We start from the raw sequence: 24,606 nt of genomic DNA, 5'->3' as shown, positions 1-24,606 counted from the left end.
GGGGCTTGGGTTCTGCATGGCAGGAAGGAGGCTCCGAGGGCAGAGGAGTAGGCCTGGGAGCCCAACAGGCTTCCCGGTGCCTAAGTGGACAGGGAAAGCCCTGGCCCATTTTCCTTCGCTCCCCTCCCCCATCATCTCCCCCAGGGTCTCCCCCGGCGCTGCTGGACCCCTAACCATGGGTGGGTCCCGCTGAGTGTAGAAACTCTTCCCCTTCCCCAGCCACCCCTCAGGGGTGCAGGTCCCTGAGGTCTGGCCTTTACTTTTGCTCCCCCTTCCCTCCCTCCCACTCCCTCAGGACCCACGTGGCTGGAGGGGGCCTCGGTAGGCATAGGATCAGGCCCAGGATCTCAGCAGGCTCCCAGGGGCCCAAGTGGGCAGGGGAAACCTGGCCATGCTTTTGATCCTCTGCCCTCCCAGTGGTTCCCCGGTTTCCTACTGCAGGCGTGGGATCCCTTCCCCTCCCCCAGCCATCCCTCAGGGGCACCAGTCTCATCCCACCTCCACTTCTCCGCCCCCTTCACTCTCCCCAGGCCCCACATCCTACCTGGTTGCTGGGGTTTTTTCCCATCCCTTTAGGTGTCCACGATCCCCCTCTGGTGCCTGGTAGGTGCCCTAGTTGTGAGGAGACGCATATTCCGTGTCCTCCTTGTACGCCATCTTGACTCCTCCCTGAGGTTGATTTATTCTTAATTTTTTCAAAAAAGTATTTTTGCTAATGTGAATTAGAACCTTTTTTTTCCCCCTCATTACACTTTAAACTGGTTGAACCTGATTATTTAGATTTTATTTTTTCAAAAGATGCCTGGTTCCAAATTTTGTTGTTGCTCTATCATATATCTGATTTTTAGTCGAAGGTTCTTTCTTGGAATTTTCCTAAATATGTTATATTCTTATTTGCTGGGAGGCCTCTGCACATGCTATTTGTTTTGCCTGCAACATTCGCTACTGTTTTCTCCTCTTATGACCTCTTTATACCCTACTCCCTATCCTTGTTGCCTAGCCTGATGCTTATACATACCTATATACTTCTCTGGGAGGATTTCTCGATACCTTTCCTATTTTCAGAGTTGGAAGAAAGATAGTTGCTCCCAATTGTCACCATAATACTAATACTGATGTCACCATAAAACTAATACTTGGGTCTTTTTAGTATGGATCATATTTACATATGTGATCCCCTTAATCACAATGTAATCTCTTTTAAGGCCAGGGAATGTTTAGGTACCATTCCATCCCTAGTACCAAGCACAGTGCCAAGCACATGAGCTTTAAATTATATATATGTTGATTAAGAAAGTAATAAGTCAGTTAAACTATGATTAATAACCTAATGAATGAGTTAATAAACTATTAAATGAGTTGATTAATGAATTCACTAATGCATGAGAATAAATCAACAAAGTTCAAGCTGGCTCGACAGCATTTCCTGCCCATTATATGTAGCCAATCCACTTCCTTCTCAGCTCATGTTACTGGCCATGTTCACATGTTTGACTCTTCATACTGATTTATTCCACAACTTTTTCCATTATACATATCTATGAAAAAAGTCACTGTCCAAAAAACGTAAGAATAGTAAAATTCCCTCACATCGAGCATGGTTATCGTATACATACTGATGTGGGATAAGGATTCTGGAATATATCATCTGGTATCAAGACTTGAGTTCTCTTTCCATTTCTCCCACCAAACCCAAAATATTTTCTTTGTTACAAACATATTGAAAACTGTTTTTCAGAATCGGTAAGAGAAGATAATGGATGTTACATAATTGGATAACCAGCCAAGGGATGTTTCAGCACACCAAATTCTGATATTTTCATTTGTTAATCAGAAAAAAATTAAATAGTAACTAATGAAGCCTATACTTCTATTCTGATTTATTAAAACTGTGATGCTTCATGGTTCTTAAAATAGTAATAGTCCCTTTAAAATCCTACTTGAGATGTATATAAGTGACTATGCAACTGATTTCTCTTTATAGAAACACATTATTTAAATGTGTCTTTTAGTAATTTTCAATTCTAATTTGTAGACTTCCTGTAACATTACCATGTCTACAGGAAAAGTGGATGAACTAAGTATATAAGTGTAGCCTTTATTGAGAATATTTTCAAAAGTAAAAATTAGTGATTATTTGAAACTAGGGCAAATTAACCATGCTTCATGATTTCATCAACCGTTTATATGCATTTGAACATGTAAATTCTTGAGTATATTTTAGCATTAAATTATCCGTTCTTGAGTTTTGGCCATGCTACACTATATTCAAGAAATTTGGCCAAGCCTATCAAGATGCCAAGATAGATTAAGGCAAGAGAATTAATATATGATGACCTGGACATCTGTAGGATGGTAAAGAGGAAGTCAGAAATAATTTAATTTAATAACACATCCAGGTCAATTAAAAAAGAAAAAAATCACAAGATGAAAAATTTTTTATTGCAGGTTTTATAGTGTAAAGCATCATATGTAATTATTAGTTCAAATTACAAATTGTAGGTTACATGAAGGCTCATTTTACAGCATTCAAATATCTAGTGAGTTTTTTGCAAGTAGTTTGAGGGAAGAAACAATCAGTTTAGGTGCATGGGGTGATCAGTCCCAGAGCAACCTACTTATATAATAAAAACACACAGAAGAGTGACAGAGTTCCCCTGTGGTAGTAGTGTTTTCATGGGATTTCCCCCACTACACTGTCACAGGTGCTAGAAGGACTCAGAGTCCAGTCAAATCTGCATGAGAACCATAAGTCTGTTCGGTAAGCATATGTATCCATGTGTTAAAATTTGTTAAAATTTAAATTTAAATTAAATTTAAAATTTGTTAAAATCCATGTGTTCAATTTATAAGAACATCAGGCTAAAGAGTACTGGATGGATTAATTTATAATGACATTAGTCTAAGACAGCCTGATGCTATGAAACCTCTTGGCTGAAGCTCTTCCTTCCTTGGAAGGTGCTGGAATCAGTGCTATTGGCATTTGCCTCTGTAAATCCCCATTTACAGACCTTTCTTCCAAGTCACACCACCTCTCTTTCATGAAGACTTTTACATTTTGTACTCAGTGGTTGTGTTAATATAGTTAAACAAGTAAGCGCTTCATACCTGCTAGCTTCATGGCCATTTTCTTTCCACAGTTCATTTTTTGAACACTGGTTCTCTGATTCATTGTGAGTTGATTTTACAGTTTAGCTTTCAAGGTGAAATCTGTTTTCTTGCCACTCTAAAATCCCCAATGCTGATAACACCTATGTCAAACATCACTAGTTTTCACCCATTTATGAGATGTAATGACCAATTATAAAGTTTGATTAATACTGATTATATTTTCTGAGTACATTTGTATATATGAACACATTTGTAAGTTTGTGTATTGGAAATAAGGATTCATTACTTCATTTAACAAATATTAGTGCCTTCAGAGTGACAGATGTTCTATTAGATGGTAGGAATAAGCTGACAAAGAAAGTATAGTTTCTGCCCTCAAGTAGCTTGAAGTTTGGATTTAAAAATATGTTAAGTAATAAAGTAATATCTCTTCTAAGAGAGATGCTTATATTATTATGAGAAGGCAGGGACTTAACTCAGGCTGGAGGAAAAGGAAGAATAATAAAGAGAAAGACAAGAGGAATCACACTTGAAAGACAAATGAACAAGGTTGTTTAGGGGGAAAATTGTACAGTTTTGGCTACGTAAGTTTCAGATGACTCTTGGGCATCCACTAAGCAACTAGAACGTGTTTCTGCCACTCATGAGAGCATTCTGAGGTTGAGGATGTGGATTTTGGAGTAATTATCTAAGTGTGTAAATTGAAACTGACTGTCAATAATATGTGTGTGTGTGTGTGTGTGTATGTAATATGTATAAGGATAAAGGAAAGAAGGACCATGGATGGAATCCTGGGAAATACGAATATTGAAGGAGCTTGGTAGAGAAAGTGGAACCATAAAGTGTGCTCAAGGAGAAGGAAAGAAGCCCAGGGTACTTTGATGCCATTGAAGCTGATGGATAGGACAGTAAGAAGGGAGAAAATGGCCAAAGATCATGTGCTGTAGAGAAGTTAATTATTTCTATGAGGTTTTTGTGTCCATGTGGGGGAAAAAACATAGTGGCATCAATCATGGGTCTAGAAACTTGGAAATATTATTCACTTCTTCTGAATGTAGTAGAGAATAACATTTCGCCATCACAAAGCTACAAGATATCCTAGAGAATAATTTTATCCTATGAGATCCATGGACACAATGACCAAAGAATTGAAATTCACACTAGGAGCTCCTTAGGGACTGGGGATGTAATTTATTTATGTCTTTATTTCTAGCACAGTGAAGTCCTTGACACCTTCTTGGTACTAACAAGTGCTTTTGGATAGCATTGAATTAAACCACTTATTATTTCACACTCATTTCTTTTATAGCAATGGAAACTACACATTGTGGTACTGGTGTCTAGGATTGCTTGCTGGAACTAACTGTTAAACTTTGCCCTCCCCATTGCAACCCAAAGTAAAACTGAGGGAAATCAGAATCCTTTTAGAAATTGGAGCCTGTCAAAGCGAAAGAAGGAGATTAAATCATTCCTATGCTTGTTTGTGTTATAGGTTTTTTATTACAAATGTAGTTTTAAAATGGCATTGTATGGGTCATGCTGTTCTATGTAGAAATACTCATTCAAAATTAACTGTATAGAGAGAGTTAAACTATTTTCCATGTTGGAAAAACGATGAAAGGCATTTTTCTGAAATCTCATTAAAATGGCCTTTAATTTCATAGTCATTTTTATCCAGAGCACTGCAGGTAAATTTGAAGACATGTATTAGAAAGCCTATAAAAGAGGTTTATTAAGAAATTCATAATTGCATCCTGTTTTAATGCCTTTTGTTTGGTTTATCTTTAAAACTGATTGAAAGTTGCTCAAATGGCCAGAAGCATTTTTGTTGTTGTTCCTAGAATTATGTTCATATGGAAAGTGAAGGCTGATAGGCAGCAGAATTTCAAATAAATTAATTTCAGTTTTCTCAGAAGGAGGTTTTGCACTATGAAAAAAGAAGTGTCTTTTTTCCTCTACTCCTGAAAAAAATGAACAGATGTAAATTTGTTATTTGAGTAGTTCCAATCAGTCCTCTGCAGATTTCCAATTACTATGACTTAAGAATTATTTCCTAGATACACCAGGAAATACAGTAATATTGTCTTCCATTTAATTTATTTTTTCTCTTACACAAAACGTAACTGATTTTGCCTGTGTTTTGGAGAAGTTGCTTAAAGTATAATTGAAGTTGGAGGCCATCTGGGTATTCAGATGATGATGAATTTTAAAAATTAATATCTTGTCATCTGCTGCTTATTTTTCTCTTATATGTTATTCATATAAATATGTACTAAATTATTACTGTGGCTAAATTATATCTCATATCACTCCTTTCAATTCTTTGCTCCAAACAATTGCATGGTGCTCCCCAGATGCGCTATTTAAACTGCAGCCCCTCCACTGCTCTCACACTCCTGTTCTCCTTTACTTAATTCCTTTTTTTACATTACATTTATCACCTTCTAGTGAACTTTATAATTTCCTATTTAGCTCTATATAATGGTATTAAAATAAATACAAATGTATAGTTTATTTTGTATATTGCTAACATGTAAGCTCCCTGAAGACAGGGTTTATATATATATATGTCTCCTAAGTGCCTAGCACAGTGCTTAGCTCACAGAAACAAGCTTGATAAATATATTTTGTATGTATATTTATGTGTGCTTTCCACGATTTAGGTACATCCATTTTCCTTAAGCTCTTTGTGTGTGAAGAGTGCATCAAGGATTATTTCAGAGACTTGCCTCCCTGCTTTTTCTTTCTTCCTCTGTCCCTGTTTACCTCTGTAGAATGAGAGACCGAAGGATGCCCTTTCTCTTTACTCCTCCATTGCTTGCAATTACAGTGCCCCTAAGTTGACTTTGCCCCAGGCACCCTTGTAGTTGGAAATGACTAGATAGGGGTTGGATGAATGGCAAGAGGAAGGAGTGATCCTATCTTGCAGTTCTGATAATAAGAACACTGTGAGGAAACGCTCGCCAATCATCAAGAGAAGAACAGCCAGATCCAACCTGGTCAGTGTAACCACATCTCATCATCAGACTCAGGAAATGACAGGCAGACACTTTTCTTAAAGAATAGAAATTTCAGGTTAGGGGATTAATCTGACCTGTCCTGAAGTCTAAAGGTAGTCCAATTTTGAATGCCGTTTATATTCTGTGAATAGCCTTTGGTTTTTCATTTTCATGACTCTGTGTGTGTGTGTGTGTGTGTGTGTGTGTGTGTGTGTGTGTAAAAAGCAAGTGGCGCTGAAAGTGTTCACCCATTTTTCTCTTCATTGAGCACCTCAGTCCCCAACTTTCCATCATTCCGTTCAGATCTTCTGACGCTCCGCCAGCTCTTTTTCCTTGTCTCCAGACACTAATTTGCCTCTGGTTCCCACTGCTAGGACCTGTAAATGATGACTCCTGACACGAATAGATCCTTGCTCTCTTGACCCTTGAGTTGGGTGAAGGGACATCTCTTCTCAGCACCAAAATTAAACCTGCAAGGGCAGTTTTAGGAACATTGTTATGAATGGTGTTTTCTTTCAGTTCTTCAAGTACTGCAGGATAAGCCCACGAGTGAATTGTTTCTAGGTTGTAAAATCTATTCCAGGCCAAAAGAGATAGGCTAAGACTTTCATTTTTGGAACTGCTCATGCCTGTTCTTAAGTTAGAAACTGCTGGTTTGACCTAACACCTATTCCTGCTGGTCTGTGAGATACACGATACCTTTTCCTCTTTCATAATTTATTGCTTCAACAGCAGACTTTTGTTAGAGCCCTGCTGTTAAGGGACAAAGAAAACACCCACTTTGTTGAACATTTGTGTTTAAAGTGAGTGCATTGCACTAAATCACTGTGTGCCCATGGGAACATCTCTAACCCAAATTATAACCATATCTGTGATGGAATCAGGCCCTGATTTTTTTTGGTAATATTTTTTTGAGTGTGTTGATTCCTGTGGAATTCACAAATGTTCATTATTTTTTTTTTTTCCCCCAGTGCCTGAACAAACTAGTTTTAAGGTAGGTTTCCTTCTGTGGACTTCCACAGTGCATCAGACTGTATCATGGTACCCTGTACACAACTTTGTTACTGCTTTTTAAATTATCTCTCTTTTCAGCCAGTCATTAAAATCTCTATAATGGCACTTTCAAAATATATTTTGAATGAATGAATGAACAAATCAAGAGTCTAATTACATTGACTTTTACTGAGCAGGTCAAGCTTTGGCCTACTCCTGTATCCCAGCTTGGGGTTCCTCCACAGTAATTGTACACCATCCAACTGATAAATATCTCTCCTTCAAAAAATGACATAATAATTAGTCATCGATTTTGGATAGCCCCTGTAAATAGCAAAGAATAAAAGCAAGTCTGTATATAGTTTTAAAGTTCCATCACTGGTGGTCAATGCCTTTAATTTGTCTTAGGTATGCTTTAGTTCTTAATTTTGCTTGTTTTAAATCACAAAATTCTCTTAGAGAATGAGGAAATATTTGAAAGAGATTTGACTATGGTCCCAGAAAATATATATAGACCTACCTGAATAATATTTGTTTTTGTGGGGAGAAAAGGAGTGGGGAAAAGGGAAAAGTTTCATTTTTTAAAAAATTTAACTCTCACCTTTGCACCATGGAGGCAGCTTTGTGAAATATTAAGGGCATGGGTTTTGGCGTTAAACAGACTTGGATTCAGATCTCCCATTTATTGGTCCTGCACTTGGTCAAGTTGCTTAATCCTTGTTCTTCATCTGCAAAATTGGGCTCTGATATCACCTAGTGTTGTAGCAAGGATTAAATAAAGTTCCTGGAAACTTGATATAATTGTATAATAAAAAGCTAAAGAGTTTGTTAGCTGTTAATTTCATTCCGTTTCTAACAGCTCACAGCTCTCTTGTGTGAGGATATTGCTTACGCTCACTGGTAAACATTTCCATTAAGAGAAGTAGTTCTTGAGCACAAGAATAACTCAGGGAAACCCCTTTATAAGTTGTATTAATCAGAGTCTCCAGAGAAACTGAACCGTCCCTAGAGAGTGTGTGTGTGTGTGTGTGTGTGTGTGTGTGTGTGTGTGTGTATAGTAAAGAGATTTATTGTAAGTCATTGATTTATGAAATTATGAAGGTTGAAAAGTCTTTTCAACTGCAAGCTGGAGACCTCTGCCCTCTGCAAGCTGGAGACCCAGGAAGGATGGTGGTGTAAATTCCAGTCTGAGTCTGTAAGCCTGAGAACCAGGATTACTGAGGGCAGAGCAGTGTCCCAGCTGAGAGAGAGAGAAAGAAATCTTCCTATTCTCTTTTTTGTTCTATTCAGACCCTCAACAGATTGGATGATGCCCACCTACAATGGGAAAGACAATATGCTTTACTCCATCTGCTGAATACAATGCTAATCTTCCTGAAACCTCCCCACAGACATACTCAGAAATAATGTTTAACTAGTGTTCTGGGTATCCTATGATCCAATGAAATAGACACATAAAATTAACTATCACACCAAGTATATTGGTTATGGTGCATTTCTTGGTGAAGTTGACTTGGCGTTGGAGGCTGTAGTTTACCCACCTTTGAAGCAAATCCAAGATGTTTATATATTGGGATGGGCATGTATAAATACAGAAAGAGAGAAGAGAGATTTGTTGATACAGAAAATGGAAAAGCACTGGGTATATGAGCAGGAGAGAGAGGGCAATTATAAATGCTTAAACTAAGAACAGGTACATATTCCCAGTGGACTAATACGGGAAAAGACATGGAAAGACATGTGACTTGAAGCCTGGCAGCTCTGAATTTGAGTCTCATCTTAAGACTTTCCAGTTGTGTTATCATGGGCAAGTTGTGTAATTTCTATCTCTGATGTTTTCATATCTCTAAAGTAAAAAGAGTAATAATACTTGAAATTGCTAATTTTAATTATGAAAAGAAATAATATGGAAAACACACATCGAGTGTTAATTCTCTTTCTTACTTCCTCTTAAGTGCTATTTTTTAACTAGGAAAGTATATTCACACCTATTATTATTGTATGACATGTAGAGGAAAATATAGCCGTAATTATATATTCAGAAGGCAGGTATAAAGTGAGTTATGCATATATTAATATACAATGTAGTCTGTGTATCACAGATTCAACAAAATTAGCTATGTAGATTTGAGTAGCCATTCTGATTTTGGGGCTCCTTATTTGTAAAATGGGGATTATACCTTTATAGGTTTATTGAGAGAATTACATAAGATAATAATCGTGAAGCATTTTATTCAGGACGTGTTACAGAGTAGAAGTGGACTTATATGGGATAAAGGCTTAATTAGATGGCATAGTCCAGACTCTAACTCAGAAGAAGTATCTTCGTAATGAATGCTCCATTTAACTGAGTCTTCATCTATTTTTCAGACATGGTACTATAGTGAGGATACATTTCTCTTTCTTTAGACCCTAAGCAAAAACTAATTTTAAAATAAAAAAAGTTAATAAAAGCTGCAACTTGTTCATTTTCCCCCTAATAGGAATTGATGAGGTTTTTAGTAATGTGTTGGAAATATAAAAACAGTTTTTTGATTGGATGCCTACTGCCCCATATTTGATAGGTTAGGATAAAAAATAATCATCTTTATGAAATAAGATGTCATTACTGTACTTTATTCAGTTGTCAAAGTCTAAACAAAATCCAATTTAGAACAAATAAACAGGTCTGTGTCAAAAGAAAGATACCAGAGAGGAGGCTTAACTGTATTTTCTGAAACTGTTATTACTTGGCAGTTCTGTGACACTTAGAAGTGATACCCAGTGAAACGGGTTTCAGCTTTGGGGAGCTATGTAATAGAATCCTGTGTGCTCATCTGTCTAGTTCACGTCAGATGATTGTTGTCTTTTTCTCCATCTCCATTTCCATTCTTCTTCATGCAATGAAAGTATGGAACGGGGAAACAACTAGCTCGTTGCTCAGTGGGATTTAACCTTTTCAAGAAGTGACATCTTTTTATTTTGCTCAGAGTACATACAGTATATAGTTATCATGTATAATAACTTAGCAGTAGTTTAAAATTAGTATCCAATTAAATTATGCTTTTTGTAACACACATATTATTATTCTAATAAATTGAAATTGTGTGTTTTAAGCAAAAAGTTAACTGTTTATATTCCCTTTCTCTCTTAGTGCTTTTCTAGTTTAATTAAAAGAAAAGGAGAGAAGGAAAGTTGAGTTTATGATCTGAGAAAAAAAAAATATGAGTAGAGAGAATTCTTTTGCGTGGTCCTCAAATACAAAATCTGTTATCCTAGGGTGACCTGAAAGCCACAGATGTGCCATGTGAGACCAGAAAATTTATATAACTTTGTCTCTGGAATCTCCCATGGAACTCAAATTCAATCACTTATATCTTTTTTCTGAGATTAAAATCCTACCTATTTCTATTTCATGTGATAATGCCTATGAATCTGCTTCTTTCTAGTTATTTGAGGATTGAGAGGATTAACTAAAATGCTTTTATATTAAAAAATGCTACTAATGTCATCACTCTTTTGGGCAAAGAGTGATAACTCTGACCACTCTGATGCCTAGACATTTAATTTAAGAGTTCCAATTTCATGCCCCTATTACACTCTAAAATTGTATAAGTTTAATTGAATATTTTAATTGCAAATTTCATACTTGGCAAATTGTCTCATCTGGTTATCACTCAGAACCAGACAACACATACTTTGTATTCATTCAAATATAATTAATAGAAGTTTTCCTTAAAATTCTCTATAAGAGCCATACTTGATATTACATGTTTTAGTTTTTAAAAAAACAAAAGAAAAACTAAACAAAACAATGCATGTGCTTTTATATGTATATATTTTTTAATTTTTAAATTTTATTTTATTTTTTATACAGTAGCTTCTTATTAGTTATCCATTTTATACATATTAGTGTATATATGTCAATCCCAATCTCCCAATTCATCACACCACCACCCCCCGCCACTTTCCCCCCTTGATGTCCATACGTTTGTTCTCTACATCTGTGTCTCTATTTCTGCCCTGCAAACCGGTTCATCTGTACCATTTTTCTAGGTTCCACATACATGCATTAATATACGATATTTGTTTTTCTCTTTCTGACCTACTTCACTTTGTATGACAGTCTCTAGATCCATGCACATCTCTACAAATGACCCAATGGAATATTACTCAGCCAAATAAAGGAACGAAATTGGGTCATTTACATGTGCTTTTTTATCAGTAGAGAAAAGGATAAGAAAGTAAGTGGTAAGAAATCCCAAATAACATTAGCTTAAACTAGTTAAAATTGTATTCTCTGTACAGAGAAGTCCAGAGGTGTGCAGTCCCAGGATCATGGGAAATTTTTATAAAGGGCTCAGTTTCCTGGGCTCCTTTCAGTTTGCTCTCTACCATCTTCAGAACAGGGCTTTTCTCTACCATCCTCAGAACTGGGCCTCCACCTGTAGTCAGCAGGACAGAGGAAGGGTAAGGGAGAACATGCTCCCTCCTCTTTGAGGACTTTTCCTAGAGGTCCTCTGGCTACTGTGCTTTCATTTCATTGGATAGAATTTAGTCACATGACCAAGACTCCTGTTCTGATTGATTCTGGTTCTTTGTATGTATTCAGTGGCTTGTGCATATTAGATACTTAATTTCTAAGCTCTTGTGTCACCCTAAACCTTGGCATTACTGCAGTTGATTCAAGTAGTAGTAATTTATTCATTTTAATTACAGCTTCCGTTCTTAAAAAGGACTTTGAGTTTCATTCCGTTTACTGCTGGGATAGTCACTTGAGATTTTTGCCTGATACCTATTTTATCAAGCAAGATTTGGGGGCATTTGTGTGTTATGAGTTTGACATGCTGTTAATTATCACTTCTGTCTGATAATAGAGATTAATGATTTATGTTTCCAAATATACTATTATGAACATAGACTAAAACTAGGCATTAATCTTGGAAGAACAGAAGAAATGCAACTGTAATGCCATTTCACAATTAAACTATATAAAATCTCATTATTAGAGTCATCAGCTGAATTAGCAAAATCAGTTATTAAATTTGAATTAATGCAAAGTTTGAATATGATGCCAAGCCAATGCCAATTAATTTCAGTTGGGAAATTTCAGAGGCATGACTACTTGAGGAAAACATTGAACATCTAAAACATATAATGTCTTATCTCTGAGGAAAGAAATCTTAGTTTCAGAGTACCTACATGTGTTAAAAGATAATCAAACAAAATAAAGTTCAGAAAAAAATGTCTCAATTTAACATGAACATGATGTTTTTGTTAGTATTTGGACCTTAAGGATTATCAATTATTTTGTGAACCATTGCCTGTAAACGTTAAGCTATCTGATTTATTTTGATGACTAAGAATTTTTGCCCAGGGAATAGCCAAACAACTTATTACTGAAATATTCTCAATAACATAATCTTAATTTTAAGTTGTTTTAGCTTTTCAGTTTCCAGAAGGCTTCTAACATAGATCGTCATTTAATTTCCATGAAGCTTGTCGTTACTGCTACTGGTAGATTAAAATGCTATCCTCTGTAACTTTGAGTTTTCATAAGCATGGCGGCCTGATCTGTCTGAAACTCCATTCCCTGCATGCTTGCCTTCCCTACAAACCTCACCTGACCTGTCATCGTGGAAAAGTATCCCTGTTGTGGGTTCCCAGAACACTTTATGCTTCATTTACACTGTATTGTGAGTGTTTGATCATCTGTCTTCACCATGAGATAGTTCATTCGAAAAATATTTACCTATTGTTTGGTAATCTTATTCTCAATGTTTAATATGGTGTAGGAGTGCCACAAATTATGCTTTAATGAAATTGAAAAAAGAAAGAAAGCTCCTATCTTTTAGTATTTCCCTGGTCTTAACAGCTCATGGCTCTGTAAACCATATCCTGTTTCACCCATGTTCTGAGTAAATGTCCGCTTAGTTTACTGCAATTCATATTCTTGAAAACTATACTTTTATTCTGTTTACTGCAATGCATATTCTTGAAAAGTATACTTCTGATGTGCTTTATTAATACCAATATTCGAACATGTCGGAGTTCAACGAGTTTTAAAGACCTTTGTTTGAACCTGAGGCAAAAGGTAGCTCTGCTTGAGGACTTGTATGTTTTGACAGTTCTGTATTGAGGGCAACCTTCTACAAAGAGCCACTGACATTTTGTTTGTATGTACTGACAGCAGTGGGGAAGGGCATGCTTTTTAAAATAATTTAGAAAATTTATTTTTTTGCCTTTTTAAATGAAAAGTCAGTAGAAATGATGATAGATTAGATTTTTATTGAAAAAAAAATTTATTCCCTGTAGTTTGCTTTTTTACATTCTGTATTCTCTACATAGTTCATGTATGTGGTTAGCAAGGACATGAGGACCTTATGTTCTGAACAGATATGTTGCAGTTAGTATGTATGAAATGCTAAATGTGGTTTCTTAACCTCAGCGCTATTGACATCGGGAGCCAGATAAATCTTTGCTTTGGGGGGCTGTCTTGTGTCTTCTAACATGTTTACATATTTAATGGCATACCTGGCCTCTACCCACTAGATGCCAGTAGCATCCATCCACTTGTGACAACCATAAACGTCTCCAGACATTGCCCAGTGTCCCCTGGGAGACAAAGTCACCCCTGGTTGAGAAACATTGAACTAAAAAATGCTCCCCTTCTGTCTCTGTCAATATTTAGAATCAGCTAGGGATTTGTATGCCTATTTACACTTAATGTTTGCATTTAACTCTGTCCAATCCACTGTTACCACGGGTTTGACTGGTTTTCATTTATCAAGTATCTGGAGTATTGTGATTTTTATTTTTAATGGTATTTTAGAGAAAGGGTTGTTAGGGGAGATTGGGGTAAAGATGGGCAAAACTTTTGCAAGAAAAAGAAATTCTACACACTTAATGGTAATTCCTAGAAAATGGTCGAAATCAGGTTAAAAAAAAAAGCGGAAAGGATTTAAGGGAGGGCATTTTGTTGTTTTTTCTTGAAGTAAAGTGGTCTTCTGGAATTTAAGTGTTACAGTGAGTAGTACTTTTTGTATCCAGATGTGTTTTCTTCCTTTGACTGTAACAAGTATTTATTCTTTCTGTTTCTCCAATTTGTATTCTTCACTGGCTGCTTAATTTCAGTGACTGTGGTTCTGAAAGATAAATCACTGGGGGAGAAATATGAGAAGTGAAAGATTTGAATCTATTAAAATACACTATAATATATCCACCTACACACAGATACGTAAAAGTGACCCAACCATTTATTATTTAGAGATCAATAACATTTTTTCAATTTCTCCCCCAAAAGACACTTTGAATTCACATTAATCTATAGCATGGGCAAGTTTCCTTAATTGTAAAGCAACTTCACATAATATGAATAACACTATTTCTTATTAGATTCTAGCTTGATGGTATATTAAAATGTGTTGTTGTTTTTAATATACATAGAAACCAGAAGATTTTATTGACATGGTCAGCATGTAAACAAACTGTGTCATCAATTTTAAACAGCTGTGGAAAAGCCTTTGGTATGAATGGTCTATTAAAATACAGATCCTCCTTTACAATCGGATTGCTGGGCTTGAACTGTGGCACACTTCTTGCTAGTTGTGTGTCCTCTGGTATGTTGCAGAACTTTTACTTGCCCCAGATTCATCATCTGTAAGATGAGACTTGTAATAATAACCTACCTCATAAGATTATTGATGAGTAATAAGTTAATATATGTAAATTAAGTTAATATATGTAACACTGTAAGTGCCAAATAGATTTAGCTGTTGTTGTTCTTATTATTATTACAACCACAACTATTACAATGTGAAGGGTTTCTATCCTTCTATCCAGTCTTCAGTAAAATAAAGAATGGGTTCTATAAATGTGGAGAACAGCAGTAATAGAAGCTTCGTTGTTACAGTGCTAGAATTGACCCAAATTCATCCTGAATGAATTTGGCGTTTGGATTCCTTTTCAGAGCATTAATTCAAATTCATATTATCCAAAATCTGAAGAATTTTAGAGCAAAAGGAAACATAACCTAGTACATATGCATCTAGACTTGAATTGTCTTCTCTCTCCTCTTCTTTTTTTCTTTTAGAAAGAGCATGGGATTTTGTATTAGAGAAACTGTGTTCCAGTCCTGGCTTTGTCTCTTGTTAACCATAAAACCTAGGGTTAGTTGGTAAATTCTCCGTGGACCTCGCTTTCTTCCTGTGTAACATGGGGCTGATGATGACACTCGTTACTGCGGGCTAACTGCTGCTTACTTTCAAGCCTCTGCCCAGTGGCACTTGCACTCCGTGTTCCTTCCTTTGTCCATTCCTGAGCTAGAGCGGTGTTGCTCCTCTGTGCCCTATCATAGTAATTTTCCACACCATTTATTTTCTTACTTGTCTCCCTCAATAGATCGTGCATCCACAGGAGAGTGCATCTGTCTTGTTCACATTTGCAGGGTGCATACTAGAGCATAGCTGATGCTCAATTAAATCGTTAGCCATGAGAAATTGGTCACAATAGCCGTCTAACTTGGACTCACTCCGTTGCTAACTTTATTCAGATGATACAGAGGATGATGCTCTCTAATTCAAAGAGCCACTTTATATATAATCCTGGAGACTTAGCTGCTCCATCCCTCTGTGTGACTAGTTTCTTCCAAAGAATGAGGCAGGCTGGACAGGATTGTCTAGGTGTGGTTATCATGCTGTATTTTATGAGGTAGAAAATGACAGGACTGGAATACATCAGTATTGGGGAGCCCATGAGGCTGAATACATCATTTTCCAGGTTTATGGGCTCTAGGTACAGTTTCAAAGATATGCATTCATCTCCTCATGTTCTTTTTGTCTAGCCTAACAGCATATTTGTCCTTTAGAAATGTAATTATGTGCAGACTCATTAGTGGGCGATTGCAGTTATTTAGGTGACAGGAAAGGTAAAAAGGGCTCTGCCAGATCTGTAAAAGTGAACCTTGAGGGGCCAGAGTAAAGAGCCTTAGAAAGTAAAATAAGAATTGGTAGGCTTTGGAGACTTTTTAAACGTGGGATTTTGAGGGTAAGTGAAAAGTCACGAGTGATAACCAGGTTTCTGATTTTAGCAACTGATGTAAAGGATGGTTCTAATTGTTGAGGAAAGGTTTTTTTCTTCTTTTATCTCTTTCATTTCTCTCTTTATTTTTGAGTGGGAAATATTGCTTTCAATTTTTGGATGTGTTGGTTTTGAAATTCCAGCTAATAAGCACCTAGATTGATGTGGCTGAGTAAGCCGTTGAATTTTCAACAGATCTGGATGTCAGGAGAGGGATCGCTAATTTAGAATTGAGAACAGTCAGCATATGAGCTGCATGTATGCATGTTGTCATGCAGAGACAGTACTTACCAAGAAAAGGAGAAAAAGACAAAGTCCTGGGAAATACCAGCTTCTTTTAAAGGAATATATGAATAAAGATACACTTTTCTTCATTCTTGGAAGGATAGTGTCATGGATAGGGAATAAGGAAGACTGGTTTTCCAGAAGCCGAGGAAACACAAGAGTTTCAGGAAGGAAAATGGGTTTAATAGTCACAGATGCTACAGTTGAGTAGGTGATTCATATAAGCAAACTATTTTGGGAGTTTGATAATTAGTGGAAATTCGATTATGACATTTCAGCAGAATTCTGGGAGAGAGCCTACACTGGATTTAGGGGTAAATGGGATTTGAGTCATTGGACATGTGCACCACAGACTGTTCTTAAAGGAAATCTGACTTTGAGGGGAAGAACGACAGTAAGAGGTAGTTAAGAGGTGGATGCGGGAATGATAAGGTGGTAGGGTTTTATCTTCCGCTCTATGCTAAGAGGCACACAAACATTTTTGTAGTCTTAAGGGAAAAGAAATTGCAATGGGGAAAAAGATTGAAGATATTGGATAAAAAGGGGCTCGTGGAAGGACTTTAGTTCCTGAGGAAAGTAGAAAGACTCGGATTAAGATGGATTTCTCCTCTGATGACATTGGCCTTGTATCAAAGAAGAAACACCTCTTTATCTGAAGCTCAAAGGAAAGTGACAAAGATAATTAAGGTTGTAGATATGTTTCTGAAATGAGATAATGTGTATGAGCTTATGGAAAGCATTTTGTCAAAATTATTTTTATAAAGAATATTATTCCTTTTTGGAAGGTATGTGAGTGTTCTTTCTCTTTATCAGTTTTACTTGCTTCTAAAGACAACTGAACTTTTTCACAGACTCTTGAATACCGCAGGAAGCTTTGTTTTTCCTTGTTCCTAGCAACTGAAAAGTACACTTAACAGCAAAGCACATCAATTTCATCATCAAATTGTTGCTCTAAATTTTCTACAGATATGTACATTTCTGTGCATATGTAACTGTTAATGTGGTTTGGAACAGTTTCATTTATTCAAATGGCTCTTTTAACAAACAATAGAAATAATTAGGTTAATATATGCTAATGACACAAGTGAGCAAACTTTAATTTCAAAATGATTTACTTTATTATTTTTCAATCATGCCCATTAAGTAAAAAGCTGAGTACTTAAAAATACTCTACAAAATGATAAGTTTTTATCAGTGGCCTTCTCATTTTGCAAACCTCCATTTTACCGCCTTTTGGAGGGCTCAGGAGCTGGCAAATGGAATCTGCAATTTGAGGTTCATGACAGTAGTACTCGGGTCCAAGACAGGTGCCAAATGTCTGTAAGACACTTGCTGATTATATGAGAATAGGGATAGGCCAGAAAGCCCTCTGTGAGAACTTTCAGAACTTAGTCCAGTTCCTTGACACTGTATTTTCACAGACATGCTTATAATTGATTCTCATTTGTCATGAGGGCAGGGCCTGGAAATGCTGGGATAATCCATGTGGCCACGCACTGCCAGAGGAGCCTCCTAGGGAGGCCCAGAGTCTGAGGGTCTGTAGACAAAAGCATGTCTCACAACAGTGAACTGAAATTCGCCCAGTGTTCTGAAATTTAAGCTTATTTGACCAAATCCAAATAATAAGGAAATAACAATGTGGCTGGTCTTCAGTCTTTGATGGAATCTGATAAGATTCTGACTCTATACTATTGATCCAGATTACCTTTTGCCTTTCAAGCAGTCATGGGCCAATATTTCCCAAGCAATATGGCCAGTGGGAGAGGCGTCTCAGGTTTAAATGTATATATGTATATCAGGGCCTTAGACAGGTTTCCTTTCTGAAGTGATGAAAAACTGCACGCTCCAAGGAGAAATCCAGGTGGTTTGTAATTCTAGTGGGAGAGAAAAGATTGCTGGAAAGGGGAAATTTCAGTAGGGGGTAAAGAGCTTTTTGAAATTACTTCTTAATACTTTCTAATGTAACGTAAATGCAGCTGATCCCTCTCTAGTATTTTCTCTCCTGAGTAATCATTTCCTTCTATTTAGAATTTATTTTTATAGTACCTCGTCATTTTTATGGCCCCATTAACCATTTTATTTTTGAAATATAAAATGAAAATTTGATTTTATGTATAGTGATACAGTCTTGTGTCCAAATTTCTGTTTTGCTCATGCAGAGGGTTACTTCTACAAGAGAACAGCAGGTTTGCAGAAGCACTACATTATTATAAATTGGCGATCGGGAGCAGGCCTACGCTGGCTTGTAAGTAACATTCAAGTCCTTTTAAAATATCCCTCCCTCCCCCCCTCCCTTCGTGAAAACGGTGATTTAAAGCCTCACAGATTAAAAAACATGGTAACTCTATTTCTGAATACTTGCCAATCAAATTATGAGACTTTAACAATTCCATCTCTCTCAATTTTAATATTTTGGTGCCTGTTTATCATGTTAATATATTAAGATAAATATAACTTTTATTCATCTAGATATTAAGCTCAAAATATTCTGACTCCTTGAAGGCAGAGACTCTTATATATTTTTTTTTTCAGTGATACCTGTACTTCTTACTACATTGTTGTTCTTTTGTATATTTGTTCCCTGGGTATTTATTTCTTGGTTTTCTTTTAAAATCAGAAATAATGCATAGAAACAAAACGGAAGTAAAGATAACTTTATTGTTTCCATAGTATACATCATCTTCTCAACATTTATATTTCCACTTGTCTCCCCTCAGCTGCATATTTAAACACCGGGATTATTCTAATGAACCAAGGAAAGACGGAAGAAGCTCGACGCACGTTCCTGAAGTGTTCTGAGATCCCTGACGAAAACCTAAAGGACCCTCATGCCCATAAGAGCTCGGTCACCAGCTGTCTGTACAACCTGGGGAAACTCTATCATGAGCAGGGACACTATGAGGTCAGGCCAAAACCTCTGCCTTATTCCTCCCCCTTGTTCTGATCTAGTCTCAATGTTTTCTACCTACCATCTCATTGTAGGGACACTGATCATTTAAGAAGCTCATAAGTGTTTTTATTAAAAGAGTTTGGAAAAAAACTCTGCTCAAGCAAAACTTAATGGATTTCTTCACTGTGAATTTCTCAGCGTAATTATGACTCCTCAGGAAAAGGAAATAACATGCATTGCAGCTCAAGCTTGTTTGCTCACCATCTCTTTGGTTTTACAATTCAAGACACATTATTATTTTTATCCATATCCATTTTTTGATGTTAAAAAATACATTTTTGTACTCTGCGTATTGAGTAAATGATTTGATATAAATCCTACTCGTTTCTTTTCATTCTTTTTAAAACAATAACCCAGTGAAAACTAATTTTATTGTGTTTTTGAATTGGGGAGAGGGGAAAGGTGACGATAACAGGGTCTTGTATGGGAAGTTGGGAGGTTGACCCAGTCCTGTGTTCCCTGTCTCTCTCACGAAGCCTGCCTGCATGGATTTCTTCTCTCCCATTCAGTATGGCTCCTCCCTCCTCAAATGACACCCACACACACTGTCTTACACGATGTATTAAGACTGCAACGTGAGGGTGAAAATAGAATTTTAAAAATAATTGCATTTAACGATCTCAGTAGGTCTCAGTAGCTAGAAGATTCGTTAGCTGATATTTTATTTAGATCCTACTTGATCGTCTGACTTGAAGTACCTACAGATTTTAGATGACTGTGGGTGACTTCTGGTTATTTTATTGCATAATCTATGGGAACTGAAAAATTTATATTGAGAGAACAGTGGTAACATTTGACTCCTTGTTAAACTGATTTTTATATGACCTTCCTCACGGACTGGGTTGAATATTTTTATTCATGAAATGGAGGCAGTATGATATCAAAGGACGGCTTAATTATTTTCCTCTAAATACCATTTAGAAAGAGCAATGGAAGATTTTAATTTCGGAAGGATGTTGTTATTTTGTTTTCAGTGACTAGCCCTGTACTTTAGCTCTTTTTCTGTTTCTTAAATTAGGATGCGCTTAGTGTATACAAGGAAGCAATTCAGAAAATGCCAAGGCAGTTTGCCCCACAGAGCTTGTACAACATGATGGGTAAGTAAAACAGTAATATTTTAATTGATATTTCAGGGACCTATGGAAAAATTGAAACCTGTAATTCTGTTAAATGGAATTCTAATAAATCATATTTTGTTAATCTTCACTAAAAAAACCCTGTTCACAATTGAGTGTCACATTCAAATTTTTACAAAGCGTACTTATTTTAAGAGAAATAAATGTGATTTTCAACGATTGGCTGGATCCCAGAGTTGTCCAGAAGGGGCTCAAAAACTGAAGTGGGTTTTGAGTGTTAGCTAGACCCTAGAGATTGAAAATGATGAATAAAGTACTTGTAGATTTTAATGAATTTATGAAATTTGTGATAATTTTTGACATGTTATTTTCTTAATCATAATGTCCTCCTCAAAAATAAACATTGCTATGATGTAAAGATTCATGGTTTTGATGCTTATAAAAAAATGTGAGCAACTGAGCCAACTTGTATGGTTTTCTCTGTTAAAGGCTTGGATCTCAAGAGGTTTTTTTCAGGGTATTATTTTAGAGTAAAAACAATACTGTGAAGAGTGTAAATATCCTACTACAATTATTCCTTTTTCTACATTGAATAATTAGCTTAATTTTCTTATTAATCAGAAAGTATGTACGCTAGGGCATTGATTTTTCTAGGTACAAGAGGTCAAGAACTAGAATTCCTAGTAAAATAATCTGCCTATTACCTGCAATTGATCTGTGGCAGCCTGATAGGAAATTGTTACCACAGCTATTTGATGGTGGACACACCTGAAAATTGCCTATTTAGTATGTGATTCTTGAAAAGAATCCCTAAAGTTTAAGATGTTCTGCTGATTGATTAACTCTGCTGTTTCCAGATAAGGGGTTACTTTTGTCCTCAAATCAAATATTTCTTTTTCTCCGAACAACAAATCGCAAACTCAGATTTTCCTTTTTCATTAAACTTGGTTAACTTGCTTAGTATTTCTAGGCCTTCCTCATGCATATAAACTAAATGTGACTACATGATCGCTGGGATTATTTTATGCTTTTATATTCTGTGATTTGAGACATTTGACAGTAGCTGTATGGCTCTGAGTACACATATAAAATCCCAAGTCCTCCCAAACTAGAAAATATATGCCTGGCAAGGACACTCACTTCTACTTTTTTTTAAATAACAGAAAATTTAGAAATAGTTTAGAGCTAGAACAAGGCACAGGTCAGTAAGTAGAAAAAAAAAAAAAGATTTGGGAGAGGTTTATATATTCATTCCTTGTCTCTGGGAATCCTGACATTTAGCCTGGACAGCAGTAGGGTGATTTAACGCTCGTGTTAAAGAGGACACTGGAGTAGTTTTAGTTGCTATTTCTTTTTCTCTTTGGTTTAATTACTGAAAGGTAAAATCTAACTTCCTTAAATGTACTTTTGTCTTTACCCTCTTATGAATTAAAACCGCGCCTTTCGCTGTCTAACATTTTACCATCAATCTATCCACTCAGGTGAAATGTACATGTCCATAAAGTGTGTACCTAGATTTATCAGTTGAATTAACCTTCTGTGTTCGTGCTGGATGGTTATTCATTTCAAAATGAATATTGAAAGAACTGTGTTCTCTAGTTTTGTCTGAGCAGGCACAGTGGTTTTAGTTTATAATTTTATTTTTAACGCTAATGCTTGGGAAGGACTTTTTCCCAATTTTCCTCAGTTATCAGAGAAGACACCTTTCTTTAAATTAGGAAAGGACTCAGATCCATGGCAGCAGACTGCATATGGCATCTTTATTGTTTATAGGAAGTGTGGTATTCACTACAGTTAACAATTTGAGAAAATTCATTCAATTATTTTAAGTAAATACATTTGATTGAAAATTCAGCTGGTGCCTTGAGATCTGTGTCTCATGTGGTTACACAGATGCTGAGCACACACAGGCAGCAAAAGATAAGTGTATCCCTGGGGTGATTGCTTAGTCCTTTGTCTTATTTTCCATTATAGAAGGAGTGAGCTGCTTTGCCCAGACTCTGCAAAGCCCTCTAACAATTTGCAAAGGGAGAATCCCAATATAATTTATAATTCCAGATTTCTGCCATAATTATAGTGGCTGCCTTCTGTTTAATTTTATGTGACGGTCTGTCAGCTGACTAGGTTTTGTAGTTTCAGTTGTTCACGAAACTGTAATTTTCTCCAAGAATGAGTTCACCTCCTAATCAAATGGGTGAAATCCTCTGAGTGTTGGCTTTAACTCCTAATACATTTTGATTAGCCTCCATTTGACAAGAAAAAAAAAATGGCCCAGGAGATAAGCTGCCCTATCAGTTCATCATTTTCATTAGCCTGTCAACATGTGCTGACGATCCTATCAAGTTTATCAACAGCCTTGAATGTGTTTTCTAATTCTCACATTTGCATATTATTGGTGCCCTTTAGGGATCAGTGGTGGATTATAACGTCTGGCCAGATTTAGCCTGCAAGTATTCATTTTTCTCACGGCTCATTCATTTACCCCTTCAAGACCACTACCCCCAAGCACTTGCGTGTATATCTGCAAACATTATTTATTTTCTTTTATTTGGAAGTTAGGAGACATAAAGGAATAGGTATGAAAAAATACAATTATATTTGAACGTTATTATTACTTTAATAACTCAATTCATTGCAGCTGCTTAAAAAAAACAACAAAAAACCAACACTCCAGCCCTTTGCATTTTCCCTTCCCTTGAACATTTTATGAAAAACATATCACTCTGTGCTGCATGCCAGTAGTTGACTTACCCTGAACATCGAATGAGCCTATTTTTCGCATTTGTGTATTAATAGAAAATAACAAGTTTGATTATCGATTATTACTTGCTTCCCAACTTAAATTTTTCTATATTTTATCATAAGACTTAGTTTTTATTGTGATAATTTATAAGTAAACTTAAAAGTCTATTTAAAAATACATTCTCATTATTCTCTTTGATTTCATAGGATCAAGGTGATTGAGTAACAATAATTGAGGAGTATCGTCCCATCCAAAATTAAGTGAATTTACGAGCATGTACGAATCATATTTTAAAAGACACTGTATATCACTTTTATAAACAAAAATTAAAGTTTCACCTAGGTGGCAGTTATAATTATTAAGGTATGAAAATATGAAATGTTAAGAGGCCAAATCACACAATAACTGTTAAAATTGCTCCTAACCAGTTGTGGACCTCAGTTTCCTCTTGAGAGAATGGGTTGGATTCAGTGGAGATTCAGTATAGTCTGAAGTCAGATAGCCCAGGTTCAAATTATGGCTCTGACACTTAACAGCTGAGTGACGTTGGGCAAATTACTTAACTGAAGCCTCAGTTTCCCCATCCATAATGTGCTTGTAATGGTAGTGTCAGTTTGAGGATTGAGTGAGATAATGAAGGTAAAGCACGTTGGACCAAATGCCCAACCTAGTAAGTGTTTCGTAACATTTACCTTCCGTTGTAATCATTATTCTTTCTGTAGGCTTTAAACTCCAGAAGTCACTGCTTGTATTCTCTCTGGCAGTTCTTTCTGTATTTACCAATATAAATCTGATTTCTCTATAGATACAGTTTTGACGTACTGATGGCCTTGGAGTCACCAACGGGGATTCTGTTTAGTTCTGTCCTGTCTAGAATTGCTGCATTTTCTCTCGAAGTCCATTTCCCCTTATGTCTCAACAACCACAGTCAAAATCCATCTTTTATCATTAACTGCATTAACCAAAAGTGAAACAGCATACTTAGTTAATGCCCAATTAATTTAATTCCATTAATAGAGTATTCCCTTTAAATTGAAATCGTCATGTTTAGGTTAGAGTTTCTTCTCCTTTTCCTGTCATGACATGTTTTTCCCCTAGACTTCGTCAAAATTATTCTTTATTCTGACACCTATTGTAGGCCTTTATTGAATCTCAATTTCTCCTCTTTTCTTCTCAAATTGTAAGTGATTTTTAGAATCGTAGAATGTTAGAGATGGAAGATTCATATCTTTAAAATCCTCCTAACATAATCTTTTATTTTACAAGCTCGAAATTAACACTCAAAGAGTTAGGTTGATCTGAGCCTGAACCAAGATGGCAGAGTAGAAGGACGTGCTTTTGGAAGACAGAATGGTGGAATTCACAGCTGTGGAACAGAATAAAGATAAAAGA

At 36.2% G+C, this 24,606-nt stretch overlaps 1 protein-coding gene across 3 annotated transcripts in view; it reads left to right on the top strand.

Annotated features, from left to right (window-relative positions):
• The window catches only part of TMTC2 (transmembrane O-mannosyltransferase targeting cadherins 2), a 769,790-nt gene that overhangs the window by 237,766 nt on the left and 507,418 nt on the right, over positions 1–24,606 (top strand). For all 3 annotated transcript variants that reach the window (XM_024737154.1, XM_024737155.1, XM_024737153.1), the window contains exons 5-7: positions 18,605–18,690; positions 19,163–19,347; positions 20,414–20,492. In XM_024737154.1, coding sequence (XP_024592922.1) covers positions 18,605–18,690; positions 19,163–19,347; positions 20,414–20,492 — 350 coding nt within the window. The remainder of the gene's footprint in view (positions 1–18,604; positions 18,691–19,162; positions 19,348–20,413; positions 20,493–24,606) is intronic.

Source organism: Neophocaena asiaeorientalis, unplaced genomic scaffold (genome assembly GCF_003031525.2).
Source record: "Neophocaena asiaeorientalis asiaeorientalis breed wild unplaced genomic scaffold, Neophocaena_asiaeorientalis_V1.1 scaffold134, whole genome shotgun sequence".
Taxonomy (NCBI): Eukaryota; Metazoa; Chordata; class Mammalia; order Artiodactyla; family Phocoenidae; genus Neophocaena; species Neophocaena asiaeorientalis.
This window is presented reverse-complemented; position numbering and strand designations above follow the sequence as displayed.